Source organism: Schistosoma haematobium, chromosome 2 (genome assembly GCF_000699445.3).
Source record: "Schistosoma haematobium chromosome 2, whole genome shotgun sequence".
In the NCBI taxonomy this organism is placed as follows: Eukaryota; Metazoa; Platyhelminthes; class Trematoda; order Strigeidida; family Schistosomatidae; genus Schistosoma; species Schistosoma haematobium.
The window spans coordinates 33,203,033-33,222,767 of record NC_067197.1 but is presented as its reverse complement, the minus strand read 5'-3'; the positions used below and the strand labels follow the sequence as shown (position 1 = coordinate 33,222,767).

General features: G+C 34.3%; 1 protein-coding gene across 1 annotated transcript in view; it reads left to right on the top strand.

Annotated features, from left to right (window-relative positions):
• TLCD4A (TLC domain-containing protein 4-A) overlaps positions 1 to 19,735 on the top strand; it is a 32,532-nt gene that overhangs the window by 514 nt on the left and 12,283 nt on the right. Inside the window, exons 2-9 of the mRNA XM_051214996.1 lie at positions 990 to 1,079; positions 2,943 to 3,001; positions 8,264 to 8,358; positions 8,855 to 8,928; positions 11,048 to 12,463; positions 13,467 to 13,561; positions 13,742 to 13,844; positions 14,709 to 14,903. Of these exons, the coding sequence (XP_051068182.1) occupies positions 990 to 1,079; positions 2,943 to 3,001; positions 8,264 to 8,358; positions 8,855 to 8,928; positions 11,048 to 11,675 (946 nt within the window). The 3' untranslated portion in view covers positions 11,676 to 12,463; positions 13,467 to 13,561; positions 13,742 to 13,844; positions 14,709 to 14,903. The remainder of the gene's footprint in view (positions 1 to 989; positions 1,080 to 2,942; positions 3,002 to 8,263; positions 8,359 to 8,854; positions 8,929 to 11,047; positions 12,464 to 13,466; positions 13,562 to 13,741; positions 13,845 to 14,708; positions 14,904 to 19,735) is intronic.

The window sequence follows — 19,735 nt, the reverse complement described above, 5'->3', positions numbered from 1 at the left end:
GTTTTAGAAGTGTTATGAAACTCATAATTCTTCAGGATAACCCAAATCACGCAATACTATTGCAGGCTATAGTTCCATTCCCATCCCTCTTGGTGAGTACAAAGTAAGTCAAATGGTGAAATCACTTTATGTTAGGACTAAGCAACTAATCTAAACTTGTTTTTGTAAAACATAAATCTCCCCGTTATTCCTAGAAAAATATACGCCATGGTTAGTTGGTTACCAGTCATCTTTCTAGAGTATATTGAAGTGGTTCTTTCATTTCAAAGCTTCGGTAACGGCATACAGAGGCTTGTCACGGCCGCCTATATGTCTTTGTCATCAGTATCCTAGAAAAAGCATTTACTTAACCTAATTCTTCAGGTGTCAGTCTCCTTAACGAGCAGTAATCGATAGTACAGGATTAGGTTGGAAAAAATGTTAAGTACTCTCAAATCCAAATGCAACATCAATCGACGAAGCTATTGACCATTGGTCTGAGGCAAGTAGGTAGGCGCAGACTACTTTGTCAGGGTTTGTGGAAACTCATCAATAATTGGAGACGTTCTATGACATGACTCAAAACTGTGCGTTTTTTAATCTTATCCATCTTGGATTCCATTATCTCTTTATACATACCTTCCAAATATCTTTTCAAATTATATTTCTTAGGTTCAACCACTTTTTATTATATCTAATACATTATTTCTATTTCAGTACAGTACTGAGCGTTAGTTTGTTCTGCCCACTTTTCTTTAGTTCACCAGTTCATTTTTGGAAGTTTTAAGTATGTATGTAATCAGATTGTGCACCGTTTTTAACTATCACTTGTTGAAATTGTTGTGATATGTACTGATCTGCTTTTCGAACTCGGAATACACTATAGATTTCGTACTTTATACATTTTTACGTTTTCTGATGTGAGATAATCAAAACCCAGTTCTAAAGAACATCGATTTATTATATTTCAAGTATAAATAGTTTTAAACTATTTTTCTTCTTGGTTTCAGTGTAGTATCGTCAATACACGCGACTATTGTTAGCATTCTGTGTGTTACAGCGCTAGTTACCAATGCTGATCTGTGGTATAATCCGGCTATGTAAGTAATCTGTGTCTTTTACAGTTGTTTCGATTTTGTTTGTTTGGATTTGATAATTATTATTTACTAGCGTTTAAAATTTGCTCAGGAAAGTTTACCGTATGGAAATAACTTGCACTTTTGCCTGTACTACAGTCTACTATTCTAAAATACAAAATCTGTTTAGCTCTTTCGTGTGAATATTTCGATTGACAAATAAATGTCACTTAATACACTTAAGTACATCGAATGCCACTTAGAGTTTCGTGCATTATATTGATGCCATGATTTCTGTTCTTGTTCACATTTAACAAGTCATCTTTTTCGCATCACTTCGCGTCACTGGGCTTGAGGATATGACTGCATTTAAAACTAGTTGCAAAACAAGAAGCACCTGTTTACGGGAAATCTGCGTAAGAAACCTCAGTGTGTAAAAATTTAGCTAGCTTGTTACCATTAACTTGCTCGTTCACCGTTTTGCAGTAATACGAACGTTAAGGTTTTCTGAGTCTGTCCCTCACTGTTTGACGAATGCTTATGTGCAGGATTGGTTTTCCAAAGTTAATTAGCCGCGGCACCATGTTTTAAATCAAGTAACGTTTGGTGATTCTGACTTGATTAAAGTTCTATTCTACATACTGTGAACACAAGTATCTCGAAAACCTTCCTTGCTTTCACCGCAGCCTCCTGGTTTAGTGCTAGCGAAGGCAGATATACATAAACATACATCCTGTTACGAATGTGTGTTGGTTCAAGTTGCCATACCTGATTGGGACAACGTAAAAATAACAACAGAAATAAAAATGATGTACTAGATATATTAAAAATGGTATTTAAACCTTAGAAATATGGTTTGAAAAGATAATTGAAAGATATATATGAAGGGATAATAGAATCCAAGATCGATATGATTGAAAAATGGACAATTTTGAGCCATGTCATGTCACTCTCAACATTCATCTGTGATCAAAAACCTTCAGCATACGAACATCTACTTTCATAGAAATTGTTTCACAGCCATAAAGTAGAATAGAGCGGACTGTTGCGCTATTTGTTTGGGAGACGGACGTCTCACCAACGCCACAGGTGATACTAGGTTACCATGTACTAACTGGACTTTGGGAATCCATGTCATCAAAACTTCTAAAGTCAGAGTGAACAGTAATCATCTTCAGATTGACTTAATTGGTAAATCACAATAATTTAGAGACAATTGGTATCTCTAATGAATAAAATCATATATTATTAGTCTAAATGTTTACTTTCTAGATTGGTTGTTTGAAACTTGTACAACGTGCCATCAGTATAACTTAAAATTTCACCCAACTTATTTGTTAGGCTAGATTGGTTAATAAATAGTCTCATCCCTGTATCTAAATGTGATTGTTGTTTCATTTTTCTGACATAGCTATTGTTAAGACATAACTACTTATTATTACTCCTCGATTATCAAACACATTGTTAATTTATTAACGATTTTCCCCAGTTCGTTTATTAAATGTTTTCTTTAGACAATATACCTTATGTGATCTAATCACTTAGTTACTTTATTGCTATATATTTTACTATCGGCCGTACAATATCTACTTCTTTGGTTTATAGCTTAACAATTTCATCTTGCCTTTCTGGTGTGTAGAAAATTTTACCAATGCTTGTATGTATTAGGTTCTAAGTGACTAAATTAGCGATCATGATGATAGTTATGACGAGGGGTTGGTTAGGAAGAAGCCAGAATTTACCCAAGTTACTTTTTAGTTTCGTATATATGGTAAAACTGAGTGAAATAAAACAGTAGGAAATGGAGTGGATAAATATATTATTCACTTGTTCTTATCATAACAATACTTTTTACATGTATTTCCTTTCTCATATTCTCTTCAAAAGAAGTGTATCTCATTCTGGTCTTATGGCACTATCGATTTCCATTGGTTACTTTTTATGTGGTAAGTTTGAAGTTTTATTTGAAGAATATCTTATAAGTAAATTTAATTTATGCTCTGCTGGAAAATGAGGCATATAAGTTTAACGGAGTGGGTGATAGCCTTATCTCCATACCATATAGTAGGCTTAAATACTCATTATTGACGACCGATTTGAAGTTGAATTTGTTGGATTAAACTGTCATTATGTGACAAAATTGGGTGTTTCACATATGCATTAAATATCGAACATCCATACCTCTATACCACATCTGTTTTCATAACAAACGTTTTTCTAAAGACTGTCGGTATTCGTTTTGAGTATGCTATTAAGCCGATATTCTAAATCCTATTAATAGTTTTCCGCAACATTAAAATTACTGCAATAATGAGGATAATCCTCTAAGTTCTACGCAAACTAATCAAGTCGCAGACATAGTAACAGTATCAGAGATAATAGAAAAAATTAGGCACAGAAGATGACTCGAAGAGAAAATATAATTTAACGAAATAAAAACAAATGGTTTCTGAGAAATTTATAATTTCGATGAGGACAAAGAATTTATGCAAACGATTTCGAGCCATGTCATTCAAGGTCCAACCATTGGTTACAATATTATGTGGACCCGAACCAGGTAGTCTACACCTATTATGATGGCTTGGTCCGATTGTCAATGACTTCATAGACTGATGCCATGTTTTGTTTTGGCCGCCCCTGGCTTTCTTCCAGCTTACTCCTGCACCAGAAAACATCGCTCGTCGAGGTAGATAGTGGTTAGGCATACGTAACACATTTCCCGACCACTTCAGGTAATGAAGATTTACTACCTGATTAATCAACTTCCCATCATTACCCAGTACTCTCTTCCTAATCAAGGCATTAGTTACTCCGTGGTCCTAAAATACATCAGCAATGCTTCGAAGACACCTATGGTCGAATACCATTAATCTACGAGCATTATCTACTCTAAATAATTATATTTCACATGTATAAAGTGGAGCTGAGTGAACTGCTGTGCAGTGAACTCCTTTGGTTGGAAGATGGATATCTCTTCACTCCAGAAGTGACAAAGTTACCAAAAGCCAATCGAGCCTTCTTAATCTGTGCCGAGATTTTGTCAGACACCAGACTATCAGTAGTGATGAGACTCCCAAAATAAGTGAAGCAGTCAATGCGTTTAACTACTTCACTCCTTATCACTAATTCAGGTGGTGACATAAGCCAATCCTGATGTAACATCTTGCATTTGGATAGAGAGAGCCGGATTCCGAACATGCCTGCATCGTTGGTTAATGTGGTCAGAAAACATTTCGTTTTCTCATCGTCTTCACTGAACAGAACTATATCGTCTGTGTATTCTAAGCTAACAAGTGAATTCCTCGGTAGACCATTCCATGAAAGGTCAGACGATGAAAGCGTTGTCTCTAAAAGCATGTCTATGACAACGTTAAATATAAATGAAGCGAACAACCCTATCAAACACCAGTTGAATGAAACAGTTTCGATGACAGTTCGGCATAAGCTCTGTTTCGATTAGTAGTGTTCGAGTAAAAAGCCTGCACAAGGCTAGTGTACTTTAGTACGCACTACAATATCAAACACTTTCACAAAACCTGATCAACAGAGTCGAACGCTGCCTCAAGGTCAAAAAATATAATTATAGTGGGACGTTGAAAAGTATGTCTATGTTCCAAAATCTGCCGAAAGGTGAATATTTGGCTAATACATCCACGTTCAGGTAAGAAACCAGCTTGATTTTCTGAATTTGCTCTTCACGAGCTGTAGTTATACGTTCAAGTATTATTGGGGCCACTACATTAGTTAAACTGATTTCTCTGTGATTATCATTAGAGGGTTTTTGTTCTTTCTTATAGACTGGGACGACCAGTGATGAAGACCAGTCAGATGGGATCAAGTCCACCTCTCAGATTTTAGCTAAGACTGTTAATCTAGATGCTAGAACCGCTGTCCTTAAAAATCTCAGTAGTTAGTCCATCAGGTCCTGCTGCTCTCCTTCGGTTTACATTACTTGTGGCTTTTTCAATCTCACTAAGAGTTAGAGGACCTACATCAGTTTGCCATTCAGGTTGCTTGGAGCTAGTGAGTGACTAAAGTGTTGTTAAAGGTCACTTAAAATGTGCCCTTAAGTTTTCTGTCCATCGGTTCAATTCCCTGGATTAAGAGTGAATAATAGTCCTGTCGTTTTCCGTGATATTTTCTCGAATAGTCGGATTTTTAATACCCGTTTCCTTGATAAGTTTGAGCAATTATTAATTAGCTGATGTTACCTATCGTCGTTGCTTTTTCCATCTCTTCTAGTTTATCTAGCCACCAATGCTCACAATCATTACATAGGCTTTTGATCAGCCTATGTTTAAGCTGCCTCCGCTCCTCATTGTGTTTGGAGCCAGACGGGATGAGTTTCAGAGCATCTATCAGTTCTATAGATCTCCCTGAAATCTACTGATTTTTCTCTACCTTTTGATTTAAGTTCCTAGCAAACATGACTGGTATTTCCATAGCTTTTTGGATACCATATTAAGGTACTTCGTGGTAGACATCATTTTCGCGATTGATTACCTCCTTATGCAGTTGATCCTGAAATATTATCCCAATGTTTTCACCAATAAGTTGAACCTGAAGTGATTTTCTTGTTGTGGATTTCTTACGTTCTGTAAGATGCAGACAAATACATGCTTGAACTAGGGCATGATCCGAGTTCACTCACATGCTCCAAAATAAGCGAGTTTTCAGTCGAGCCCCTCCAACGATGGCTAATAGCAATATGACCTATTAAAGTCCATCGGTCAGTTGATTATGGAGGTCGCGACGTCAGATGATGTTTGTCCTTATGTTTAAAGTTGGTGTTTGCCAGAAATGGATGGTTACCTGAGCATAGTTGCAACAGTCTCCATTATCTGTTCTCTGAGCCTCAACAATGTAAAACCCGCTTAAGTAAAAATTAAAATAACCTGCTATGATTACTGCATCAGAGAGTGTATCTTTTTGAAGGAGGTTGGGTGGTTTCCTATATGATTTATTTTTAGCTTAATCCGAGCTACAATCAGTGGGAACGTAGGCTGAGTCAACGAAAAGGCAACGGTATGTGTCCCTATCTTTTCGACTTCATACTGTCTCGTTTAGTCGAACAGCACACGATCGACCGTCTTTCGGAATCCAGTCTAACAGAGCCTGTTCTGCTTTTAGATTTAATATCATACGTACACCAGCGAAGCCGCAGGAAATTGGAGTGGGGTTTACAGAATGTCGAAGGTTAAATCCTGACAGTTCCTTGTATATTTACAAGGTGAGGTCAAATGAATGACTGTACTTGGATCGCGTATGAGCGTTTCGGAGACGCAGCATACATTTATGGCACAAGATTCTAGAATCCTAGCTAAAGAGTCCTATTGTCTACTCTGACACAACGTTCGAACATTAAAAGCTCTAACTTGTAGTTTACAGCGTGGTTTAAGGAGACCAGGAATAACTTTTCATAAAGTGGAATCCTTAGGATTGGTTGCGTGGTGATATATATACGAGAAAGGTTAGTCGTATGGGAGAGACTAGTAGGGAATTTGATCGTGAATAGAATGACCCTGAGTACTGTTAGAGACACAAAGGCAGTCTCTACTTTCCGGTTACCCATGCCATGAAAAGAGACTGGGTTTAACGACCTGGAATGTGACCTCAGAACTTATGAGACAACTGCTTGAATCCGGTCTCTCACGACCTTTTTATGGGAAGTTTTTGATGTATCAGCTCCTCACTTCATAAGGCTTTACCGCCGGAGACGGAAATCCGTGGGTGTAAAGTGAGGTGTGAGATTTTCAGGATCAACCTCTTCTATCATCGTCCTTCCGTTGTGAGGCGGCATCGGTACAGATGCTGGTTGTCCAAGGGAAATGCTTTACTATTGTTATAATTTCTTTTATTACGACCCAGCTACTCCTATTACTTAGTATTATTGGACACTAATTCACTCGACAAGTCCCCAAATCAAAACACGTTTGGACAGGGACGAAATTATATTCCAAATAACAAGGGTTGATGGAAGTAGGAATTACAATAAGGAAAACGTCAGTATATTTATAGCTTTTACACGAGAAGATTCTAGAGTCTTCTCCAAGCATCCGCTAGCGCTGATTGGTTAAGAGATTGCCGTATGACTTCGCCCTTGGGCATTAAGTTGCTGTTTTTGGTTTTACTGTTCTCCAACCGACCTGCCTGGGATTCCAGGACCTAAAGGAACATGTGTTCCTACCACTACAGCCCAATTGAGTCATTACTACAGACAAACCCAACCACCACATCAAGGTAGCAGCTACAGTTGTATAGTGTGTGACCCATCTTACTCATTTCAAGTCCACAACTCTGTGAACTGTCTCTTCATGTGTATCTAGAATTTTGCATTTAATACGAATATTACTCACTTGTTATTTCAGTTGAATTCATAATCAAATAAACTTCGTCTAAATATCTTCCATTTTATCAAAACTCTTTGCAGCTGTAAAATAGTGGAGTGGTTAATCATTTCTCGATAGCCGGTAGTATATCTTTTGGAACCATGGGTATTAAATTTCTGTAAATATAATTAAGCTTTCCGTATATTTTCTATAATGTTTCCGGTGGCAAGCACCAAGAGAAATCTCCTTGTCAGTTTCTGTATGCACTAGTTTTTCTTGATCTTATGAAAGTTTTCAGAGTATTAATATCCGAGTTTACTATAACTAGTTCTATTCACCGTCTTCATTTTACTCCTATGTGTTGCACATACAATTCCGTTTCTCATAAGACTAATTTCTTCCATCAATTTCACGTGTTGCAAAAATGTTATGCTGTCAACCTATTAAGTTTACAAAACAACAGAAAAATGATGAATTTTTTACTGTACATGAAAATTATTATATCTGTTCAGGTGTCATTAGATTTTAATCGTGACATTCAATTTTTCGTTAGCCTGTAAAAGAGAACTTCTAATAGCTTAATAAACAAGGTCAAATGTGTATTATATCACTGACGTCACTGCAATAAGTTGCTGTCTATTCATTTCTGTCAAATCGGCAAACGATAACATTAGTTTAACATGATATGTATTATGTGGTTCTAATCTGTGATTAAAAATTGAACTACTAGAGCTCAAATAAATTCCACTCGTTTCTCTGTGTACTGATAGATATCGCTGTTTGCAAATAAGTCCACCCATTAATTGTAGTTTTTAGCTTGTATAATCATATTCTTTAGTTGTGTTAATGTTCTAAAAAATTGTCGACTTGTTTTTTTAGATGCTATTTCTATGCCATTCTATTGGCGAAATAACCAGTTAATCATATTTCTTCTGCATCATGCGGCCGCATGTTTAGCATTTTTCTATGTTGTGGTAAATCAGCAATGTTATCACTTTTGTTATTAGTGTTATTAATTATAAGTACAATTTAATTCGTCTCTTTGTTATTTGCTTTTCCTAGAAATTAAACCATTTACCATTAGTTAATGGATATTTTAAAAAATTTTTATTGGGATTAGAATAACACAAAGTAACATATTATAGGGTTTTCATAATAGGTTTTGATTGTTTACTAGCTTCGCTTTCGAATGACGGGAATAACTTATTAGTTCTTATCATCCTGCGATATCATTGAAATATTTCACAGCAAAACGAAAGTAAGAAATCGATGGATAGTCTTGAAGGAATTTGGTACTATCTTCTGACATATACCTCTTGATAGAGTTTGATAAGTCTAAGACCTACTTTGAAAGTGAATAAGCATTAATATATATATATCTTATTTTTTAGAAATTTCTGTCAATTTCATTGACATCTAGTTGATTTTTTGTTATTCAACTAAATAAAATTTTATTTTCCTCTATTTTAGCGATATCGAACCTGCGTATTTTTTGGTGTTTATCGACTTACAACCGAGCTATCTACACCTTTCGTCAACCAAAGGTATCTACTTATATCATTTCATTCTGTTTTACTTAATTTTAAGTATAAGTTTTGTTTGTAAGATTCATAATCCGAAACAGGAATGACCACAGTTACGAAATATCTGACTGTGAATTCCCGTTAAAATGTAAAACATTCAAATATAGGTTGGTCAAGATTCACTGCTGGATATCAACAACAAGCAAATGCCAAACCTTTACTAGCAATAATGTCTAATTTCATTACTGTTATCAACCATATGAAGGATAAAGTTATTGTATGTGAATGGAAGTAGTAGTAACTGCTTTTAATTGTTACTTCCTCAGTATTGTATATTTTGTATTACTTCATGAATCAATTACTTATCCAGTGTAATATTGAACCAATATACCACTATACATTTTGTTATCGTTATTAAATGTTGTAGCAAGTCTTCCTTTAGGAAAGAAAGTTCTAACTGAATTTAGTCTGTTATATGATTATATGTAACTCATTCACCAAGCACATATTTGTGTTCTGCGCTTCTTTGCGTCAGAATTTTTTTGTGAGAGTTAGTAATACTACCTGAATATTCAAGCGAACTTATCTAATGTCCGATTCTCCATTCCCCTAAATTAAGGTTGAGCATGTTAACCACTATATCGCCACTTCACATTTATTTATTTATTATTTAAACACATAGATATTAGTACAAGGAGGCACCAAATACATATGCACCACACATATCTCATTTGATATGTGTGAGGGCTGTGATACTGCCCGGGTGCCCAAACCGAAGCAGGTGGTTTTCTTAGGAGGTCACACCCGGAGCCTTCAACCTGAAGGTCTGATCCACAAGGCAGTGAAGCAACGTAATTAGATGCTGTCACATGGTAGCCGGTGACCAACGATTGGTTAATACGCCATTTGTTCCTTCAGGATACTGGAGCCCATGTGCACCATTGGTTTGGAATCAGGGTTTTCCAACTCTCCTAGTTGGACACTCCGTGTCCACCACCCTGGTTAAAACGCCAGTTTCGTAAACAACAGTAATGCCACGAGAAGGCAGTGAGTAGGACTTTCCTGGCAGAGGCTATATACGCGTGGCCATGTGAGAGCATTTCAAGAGGGGAGCGGACTCTCCCCACTCTCGGCCGTATCAGGGCATTTGGGGGCTTCGCACAATGCTGTCTGAAAAAAACCCCACATGTTTGTAGTTAAAGATTTGAATCCAGTGAATGATTTCAAATTACTACTCAGTTTTATTAATGAAATATTGTTAGTCCTTCTCAATAGTATTGATTCTAAGTATTTTTTATATGTTTTGCGTGCCACGGTTTTGATTGAAGTTTCCTTGGTAAAACCTGTTTTTCAATTTAAAACCCTTACTTCTATTATCACTGAAAGGTGGAAAAATGTTTACAGTGAACAAACTATTTTTTATTTACCAAAATGAATTGTAGGTGTAGTACTCTATGCAAGCTAAAAAATATTTCAGAATGATTTTCAACAAAAATCCACGATTTGTTTGAAATATACATAAAAAGTAAATACTGTCAGGAGAAGAAAAATTAAAATGATATACATATATATACACTTGATACCAAACTACGTAGAACGACAGAAGGCCCAGACCTTTTCGCACATCTAAACTCAGTTACCATTCAAAGTTGTTGATTATTAAACGCCTCACTTATCCAAGTTCTACCTATGTCTTTTGTGAACAATTCTGCTTGGTCATGGGTAATATTATGAAGTACCACTAATATTATCTGATTGTATGCGAGTTCTGTAGTCATATATTTTTGTCCCCCCTTCGCCATCAGGTTTCATTACGTTAATGATCAGTTTGCTAACTGAAGTTTAAAGACTGATAAAACGATTTGATAACAACTTTTCTACTTAGGTGCGGTATACACATGTAAGCTGTTAATTAAATTTGAATGCTTTAACCAAAGGGGTATAACTTCATATGTTGTTCCTCGTACCACATCAGTACATATTTATCAAATTAGCTGAGATTCCTTCTCTACAAATAATATAAAAAACATATTCTAGATTGTCAGTTATCGCATCAATTGTTTGAACATTTCTTTCATTAATTCATAATAATAATGACCAACCTGTAAGATTTAATCATATTTTGAAATTATCTTTGTAGGTGGTTCTATCGTACTATTGGTTACAAACCTGATCGCCGAAGAGTCGCATGCGTAACTTTGATATTTGCGATTTTTTTTATCATAACACGTAATCTAATGATTCTACCATTTTGGTTTATAGCCTATATATCTTACGGATCTGATGTTCAAAAAATTTGTGCTAGATCTTTTCCACTTATTGTTCCTATTTTCGTATGTAGTTGCGGATTACTTGATTGTTTAAATATCCATTGGGCTTTTCGTACTTGTCGTCTTGGCTATAAAGCTGCTAAACTATTATGGACTGCAGATTGGCAAAGTGATATTTGTAAAGCTCGAGCACATTTACACAAACGTTTACGTAATCTCCAACAACGTGTTGCCTTTAAAGCTAAAAATGATACGAGTTTAAAACCAACATTGATAGAAAACCATCATAGTAATACTTCATTGAGTGAACAAATCAGCAGTGGACTATCCTCATCGAATTATTCTACTTCCGATAGTGAACTGGAGTCAGTTTATTCAGATTTAGATTTTAAAGTAACTCCTGAAAATGATAAAGATTTGACTATATCTAATTCTATTTATCCAAATTCATCACAAAATCTCATTGATGATGATATTAAATTAGTTCATCGATCGTGAAAAAATAATAGGTTCTAAATTCCTTAATTTGATTTTATGTATAAACTATTTGTCAGTTTTACTGTTTTGCAAACAAGATCCTGCCAGTTATTGCATCACATAAAAAAAAGAAAGTAAATTTCTTCAATAATTATTCTGTATAGTTCGTATAGATTATTTTTAGATCAACATAGAAAGTATCATTTTTTGTTGTTGTATAAAAAAAGAACTCATTTTATTCTTACTATTTACCTTCAAAGTTGTTATAATTTATATTATTTTTTTAAAGAAAAGATAAGTCAAATATAGTCGATCATTTATACTAGTTCTTGTTAAATAATTATCATAACTTAATTATATATAAATTGCTTTCTCGGCTTTTGTTTACTTTCCCCTCATGAGTAAAGAAATCACAAATGTATTAAACGCTTTCCTTTCCCTTTTCAAGAAAAAAAAACATCTCGTTAAAAAAATTAGTCTGCGTCAACCTCGAGTTTTATAAATAGAAAATCAAGAAGTTGAACGCGCTAACCACTTTACTTTTGATGGTTTTCTTAGTTCTGGGTGGTCGGTAATTGAATAAACCTTGATACATACGAAGATTGATTCAGCTTTTGTTCATTCCTGTCACCTGTTGAGCAGATGATATGTTCGTTTGCTCATCAGAAAGGTAGTGTATAGCATAGAAGTCTTTTCTGTATCGATATAGTAGTGAAAAATTACCTATGAAACAAGAAGAAATGTGTTGTCTATCTGTGCTTGACCGTAAAACACTTTAGATCGCTTTTTGTATATGGTGGAGCTGCCGAGTAAGTAATGAGAAGATTACTTAATAGAAATGATAAACTAATTGATAACCTTGTGAATCTTTATTGATTGGTTGGTTAAGGTTAAATGTCTAACTGCGTTATTTCAATGTGCAGTGGTACCAATATAAACGTTGATCACACGTAAATACGACATTAATCTGTATGTTTATTGATCGTTAAATTAAGCTGCATCGATAAATACCTAGTTCCTTGTTCGAATTCATAAAACGATCTCCAACCATGGCTTGATGTAGTAAATGCATTGACTGAAAATCGTTTTTAGTTACATATATTTGCTTATTCTCTATATTTTCTCCAATTTGATTATTAGTTTGTAATTCTTATTTTCCTGTTTGTTCGTTCATTTCGAAATATATTTCTGATGTAACAATTCAAGCATCGACTAACAGAATTCATAATGTCATTGAGTGTACTCTGTTACTTCTAACGGTTCACAAATCTTACACTCCTATCACAATCTTTATGAGTTATACAGTATTTCGCTACTGATCGACGATTGTCTGGTTGTAAGGAAAATATTTACTATATGGTGTGATTGTAGTTGATAAATTGGAATTTGAGGATTATAATTCCTATCCATTTAAATGGTTCACCTTGAACACGAGGATCCATAGTTCTGTTTAGTGTGTGAGAGTGGTCGTCAATTCCTGGCTGCCCACACTGGAGAAAGATCTGAAAATGAGACTCGTTTATTAATGGATTTAGTGACTTGGGAACGTGACAGTAGATGCCTTTATTCTTTGTCTTCCTTTAGATCCTAAGTTTCAAAACCACCCATGAGTCCTCTTGGTTATATCACTTCTCGAATGGTGTGTTGGATGCCTAACTTTTCCCATTACCATTAATACTGTTGCTACTCTGAGGTTCGCCCTCACAATGTCATCTCTTTGTGTTCATGGTCCATCGCAACTTGAACCTATGTCTACACGTACCAAGTTGTACATTACGTTTGACTGACCAAGATGGTTTACCTTCTTTTCAGGTAGTTGAATGACGTTGTTGCGGTTGGACAAATTTTAGTCGAATTACCAGTTACTTAGTGTAACGGTATTAACAGATTTTCGGTTGATTTAAAAGGTATGGAAAGATGTTAAATGTTGTCTTATATACACTTTCTTGTCGGCCGATAAAATTATTTAATTTTTGTAAACTATCGATTGATGGTATCTGGTCACTTGATTACAGTAAAGTCTATTCAGCCTGGACTGGATGTTAAACTATTCAGTTTTTGCATTTTTATGTATACGACCTTTGTAGGTCACTCCAACCACTTAAAATTATTTCCAAGTTAATTCAAATCGATCAATAATGATGATAAATTGTATCAAACTCATGTCTGATGGAAATAACTATAATATTGGTGAGTGTACTCTTTAATATCCGGAAATTCATGAAGTTTGCGCTAAGGCTGTTATCCTAGTTTATATGATACGTGCAACGTTTAGTAACTAGTCTCTAAAAATGTAATAGGTTATGTCAGCGAGATGTCCAAACTAATAAATATGGTTAGGATTTACTCTATAATGCTATTCAATTGATGATAAAAAGTAGAGTTATTATTTATTGTTCATTGATCGCTACTGAATAATGACCAATATCATGCTTGTCTAGTGCTTTCACTCCTGCTTCTGTCGATAAACTCCAGTTTGGCTACTGGTCTTAGTGTCTCAACGTCGCGTGCATTATGTTGAGATATCGGGTGGTTGGAGATAACCGTCAGGAAACCCTAAACTTGGGTTATATGCTATTCAGCACTCCACTAGGGAGCGAAAGTTCCCTCAGGATTACACGTACACCTTGCTGACGAGTGCCTACTGGTACAAGATCTAGGTCTAGGGTTTCATTTTGACTACATTAAAGCAGCTAACAGAATCGCTATTGTTAGTTATACATTAAGCTTGACTCTTCAAAGTCATGTATAGTGAACTAGGAGTTACTACGTATAGTAAGAAAAATAACTTATTTGATGTGTAATCCAACAAAAGAGAATAAATTAATTGTAATGAAGGGACAGATATTTAAGAAGTGAAGAGGATTTTGTAGTGTACTGTATGTACTTTATGAGTAGGTTTATTCATATTAAGGTTTATAGATTTATGTCGCCATTCACTTCTCAAACATGCAAATGTGACAATTGGTTCTAGATTCAAGTGGAACATATAAATTAAAATGATAGAATGATACTGTTTCGAATTCTTCTAATCCTTTGTGATGTCCTTTTCAGCCATATAGGTTGGTAAAGCCGATTGGCTTATCCAGAGACACACAGTTGAAATGTCACAAATACCGGGCGCAGTAGCTGTTTCTATCATACACTTTCTTGGTCGTGTTTTCTATCCAGTGATTCGGACCATTTATCGACCATATAGCAGTCGCTGATTATCTCTTCTCGTGGGTAACACCTGACATCCATTTCACGGTCAGTGATTCATCTCTGTATTGTCTTTCTGTGCATTGTTTTTGTATGTGAAGTTGGTTTTAGTCAGAGAATTTTGTTCCCAGTTCAAATCCTCTGTGATTTGGTTAAATTTCTCAAAATACTGTGGGTGACAAGTCTATACATATTTCGTCACCCATACTTTCGTTTTATAGACTCAGGTAGTTTTTGACTGGGTGCTTGTACTCACCAGGTAAGGATATTACCATCGTATTTGACCCGTGATCATTTCTAAGATGACGGATGAAATATTCGTTTACAGTTCTCGTTAGCACATTTATATGTTAGATCTCTTTCCAATTATGGATGATAATTTCAGTTTGTTTAGGCCTCATGTTAAACTCTTGAGACTTAGTCGAAGGCTTTAGTCAAGTCAATGAATGTGCGTATTATTTATGTTTTATTGTCTGTTGTTTATTGTGTTATATGTCTAACTTCAGTTATCTCTTGCATCGTTGACTTATTATTACTGAGTCCGAACTGTGTGTGCGACAGTAACTCGTCTGTCTTTTCGTTCAAACGTTTGTGAACCATTCCAGGAAAACTTTTCCAATCGTGTGTAGTAAAAAATATTTCTATAGTTTTTATATATGCTTAATACGTTAGCGTCAACCCAGTGTGATAATGTTATGCCTGTTTTTTTCTAATTTCACCGTTTCTGTCATTCCATCACCACCAGGAGTTTTATTGTTTTTCATTTTTAGCATATCTGGTTCAAAATCGCCCAAAGTATAGGGGAGTATCAGGTTTACCAGTTTGTCTTTCTTTGCTTATCGTGCAACCTATCGCATTAAGCAGTTTTTGATCATGTTCTTTTAGCAGACTTTAACTTGTTCGTTGTTTCTTTCAATAATTATTATAACTTCTATTTTTCATTGTTTGATGGTGGTTCTTCTATTGGAATAGTGTTTCGGACCACCACCCCCGTTGTTTTTTGTGTGTATACTTTGACCTTACATTTTTTAATCATTTTGTTAACTTTGTTTTTCTTTGTATTATATAATTTACGATTGTGGTCTATTGACCGATTTAGTCGTCACTTCTTCAGTAGTTTCTTATTTCCTCTCTTAATTGATAGCTCACTATCTTCTAGCATTCGTTATTTGTTAGCTTTTTACTAATTTGTTGCAAGTTTTCATTTGTGATACTTACGATGGATTATTCTGTTTGGTTCAAATCGAAATCTTTTAATTCTTCCGCTAGGCCTTTAGTGCACTCTTCTGGGTCAATTTCTCACTTTTTTGTCCTGACTTCCTTTCTTTTTCGAGCTTTTTATTTTTTCAATTTGTCCATAATGCTCATTTTTCATTGGCTATGACTAGGTAGTGGCCAATATTCACTTCAGCAGACCTTTTATCTATGTCATGAATCAAGAAGTCTTCTCTCGGATAATACCCTGTTTATCACAGAACTTCTATTTGTACCTGAATCAATCATCCTTAAACACTCACAACGATTGTAGTATAGAAGGGAATAATATGTCCAAGGATAAATTATCGATATATTGGTTGTTACAGAACCAACGACGCAAGTTAAAACATTTATCTGTAGCTACTCGGATGTCAATGCTTTGTCGGTTGATTTTTATAAAACAGTCAACCTACACACCTATTGAAATTGTATATGCTACTTAAAATAATATTGAAGAATGTTACCATTTCACTTCATTATTTTTCTTTGCATATAATCTGTAATTGCTTAAGTGAGATAGAGTGTATAAACACTTCCTAAAAATTAGGGATATTTTACAGTCTGAAATTTAATAATACTATTTATATCAAAACTAAAATATTTGCCCCTTGACAATCTCTGTGTACCATTTTCTGAATATGAATGTCAGTTATCAATACATTTTTGAATATCAAAATTTTAGATGTGGCATTTCTATAATGAATTGGATAATTCAAAATATCCTGACAGAATATTGTATGTATTTTCGCCTTAAAATTTAACTATATAAATCTCCAATGGGTGATATGATGCTAATATGCCTTTTAAGTTGAATAAAATCTTGTTAAAACTATATTATATAAATATGGAAAATCGGATATATATTCCCAGTATTCCATTATAGCCTAATAAGTAAGTTAGTTATCTACTTTATCTCCTATTTTGAAGTAGTTTTCATTGTTATAAACTGAAATCAGTTTGAGAAATTCTGAAAACTAGAAGCTAATGGACAGTTTCTTTTCTCTAATTTAGAATTGCTCTTTAAAGCTCAATTACAATTCCACTAGGAATGGTACTTTTGATTTACAGAAACCTTTATGAGTTAAGTAGATTTTAGCTAATGGGTTTAAATTCACTAGCGGTGATATAGTTACTGCAATCAATTCATGAATATGTTGTGACCATCATTCGATATTACCAGTTCTACCTGTTTGACTCATTTAACGGTTGAGCCCCATCTGCCGTAACTTTACACTAAATCTTTAGGGATTTATTTCATTGTTACACATTCAATAAAAACGCGATTATTGTCTCAATCAAGTCGCTGTGGATATTTGCTTTTTATCTTCATTAAAAAATGAAGTAATTCGAAGTGATATTAATACTAATATTCTCTTTTACAGCTCAATAGATTGACTTCTATGAACTTTTTGTCTACTGTCAACTGTAAAAATAAGTAGAATACAATTTAACATATACCCTGTACCAACAAACGTTTGCTAATTCAATTCGTTACATCATTATGCATGAATTACTTACGTACGCCTATTATCCCTCATGAAGGAGAATAGGCCGCCCATCATCATTCTCCATCCAACCCTGTCCTGGGCAATCCTTTCCAGTTATTATTAATCCTTTTCGTATCTGCTTCTACTTCTCGATGCAGTGTGTTCTTCAGCCTTCCTCTTTTCAATTTCCCTTTAGGATTCCAATTTGCCACTTGCCTCATGATGCAGTTTGGTGATTTCCGTAATGTATAGCCTTCCTACATCCAACATCTTTTCCTAATTTCCTCTTCATTCGGAATCTGGTTTGTTCTCTCTCCACAGTAGGTTGTTGCATGATTTAATTGGGTTTTTTGGCGAGACTATAATTTATAGATGAACCAACTAGATTTACAATAACAGATCATGGATTTTGATGCTAGGTTCATTTATCCATTTGGCTAAATAGTGTTTTGGCATTTTAACTTATGTCAATTCATGATGAAAATCATAAATCTAGTTTCTAACCTTAACCATCAACTATAAATCACAGATTTATAACCCATATTTGACTTTCCTAATAAATTGATGAACATTATCACTTTAGAATTGTTCATAATTCATAATCTCATTGGTTTTTCTTTTCTAATAACTGTTTTCAATAATAATTTTTAGTTTTACACTAGGTAACTAATTATTAAATCATATCTTTTATTATTTTTAAAGTTTAATATAAGATGTTGTAAATTGTGATGTGTTTCTTTTGTTTTGTTTTATATACGAGTATGTGTATATTTATTTACATATCAAATATTGTTTACTGATCATTGTATTGACCTTAACTTGTTCATGAAGACAAATATTTTTCACTTTATTGTTACTGAGTCATATATATATAGTTTTACACATTACAATAACTACTGATGTACTAATTCATACCAGATAAAAATTTATATTAAAAAAGACAAACAAAAAACTTATGGTATATTGTTAAAGTATTAATTAGGTCTAAGCTACTAATAATTGGATTTATATTTGATGTATAAAACCGATGTATATTAAAGGAATTATGGTATTGTAAAATGAGAAAATCAGTGAAAGTTTGTTAAGAATTCAGATGTAACTAATTTAATTATTTTTTTTTTTAAATTTGGAACTAATTTTGATTATTTGGCTTATGTTTTTAAGAAAAATGAAAGGGATCAATTTTATCTGATTTTCAACTATTTCGTTATTAAAGATGAATAGTGGCTAACAGTGGAATCGAGTTTGACGCACGTTTCGTCTTATTCAGTAGTTAAGTGGATAACGTGATGGCGTTTGAAGTGGATGGTACTGGGTTCGAGTCCTAGAGTGAATATCAACTTTGAGATGCAGGTACATCCAGCTGACGAGTTACAAACAGGACGAAACACACGTACTGGAATCCACTGCTAGCCACTATCCATCTTTGCTTAAAAAGCTTGTGATTTCAGGAAATATCGAGACAATCCGCACAGGATGCACATATGCCAACAAGAGATTGATCAGTTGCAGTCCTAAATAACAATGGGAAGATACAAGTAAACAACACCAAGCGAATATTTCGTTATTGTTTCTAATCACAGCTCATCTACTTAAATATATGCGTCTTAGTAGTTGGATATAAAATTAATTTATACCTGAAAATTTCAGTTCAAACATAGACTTGATCCATTAAGTTGAATTAGTATTTATCATTATTGTTATCTGCTATGATTAACAAAGAATTGGAGAAGTGATATGTGGTAGTGTAAGTAAAGTATCATTGTCGTTGGGTGTGGACAAACAGTTACAGCCTACGAACTATTAAGTATGTGATTTTCCTTCTTATTATTGATTTCTACTCTGAACTCACTGTATGTGACTGCTTGTAATTGTATTGAATAAAGTAATCTCTAGTGTTAATCTAATTCTATACTTTGGGCCGCGAATCGTGGTTATGAAATAACGTGATTAGTTTTACTAACGTATCATCGTAATATACGTGTAACAGAGAAAAATGTAAATCATTTTTTATATCACGAAGATATTGAGTAATTAGTTGATCAGTTTATTTTTCATTTAATCAATCAACTAAGTTCTAAAAATATCAGCAAAACGTAACGATCATCCACAATAACAAAAGTTATTATCAGGAAG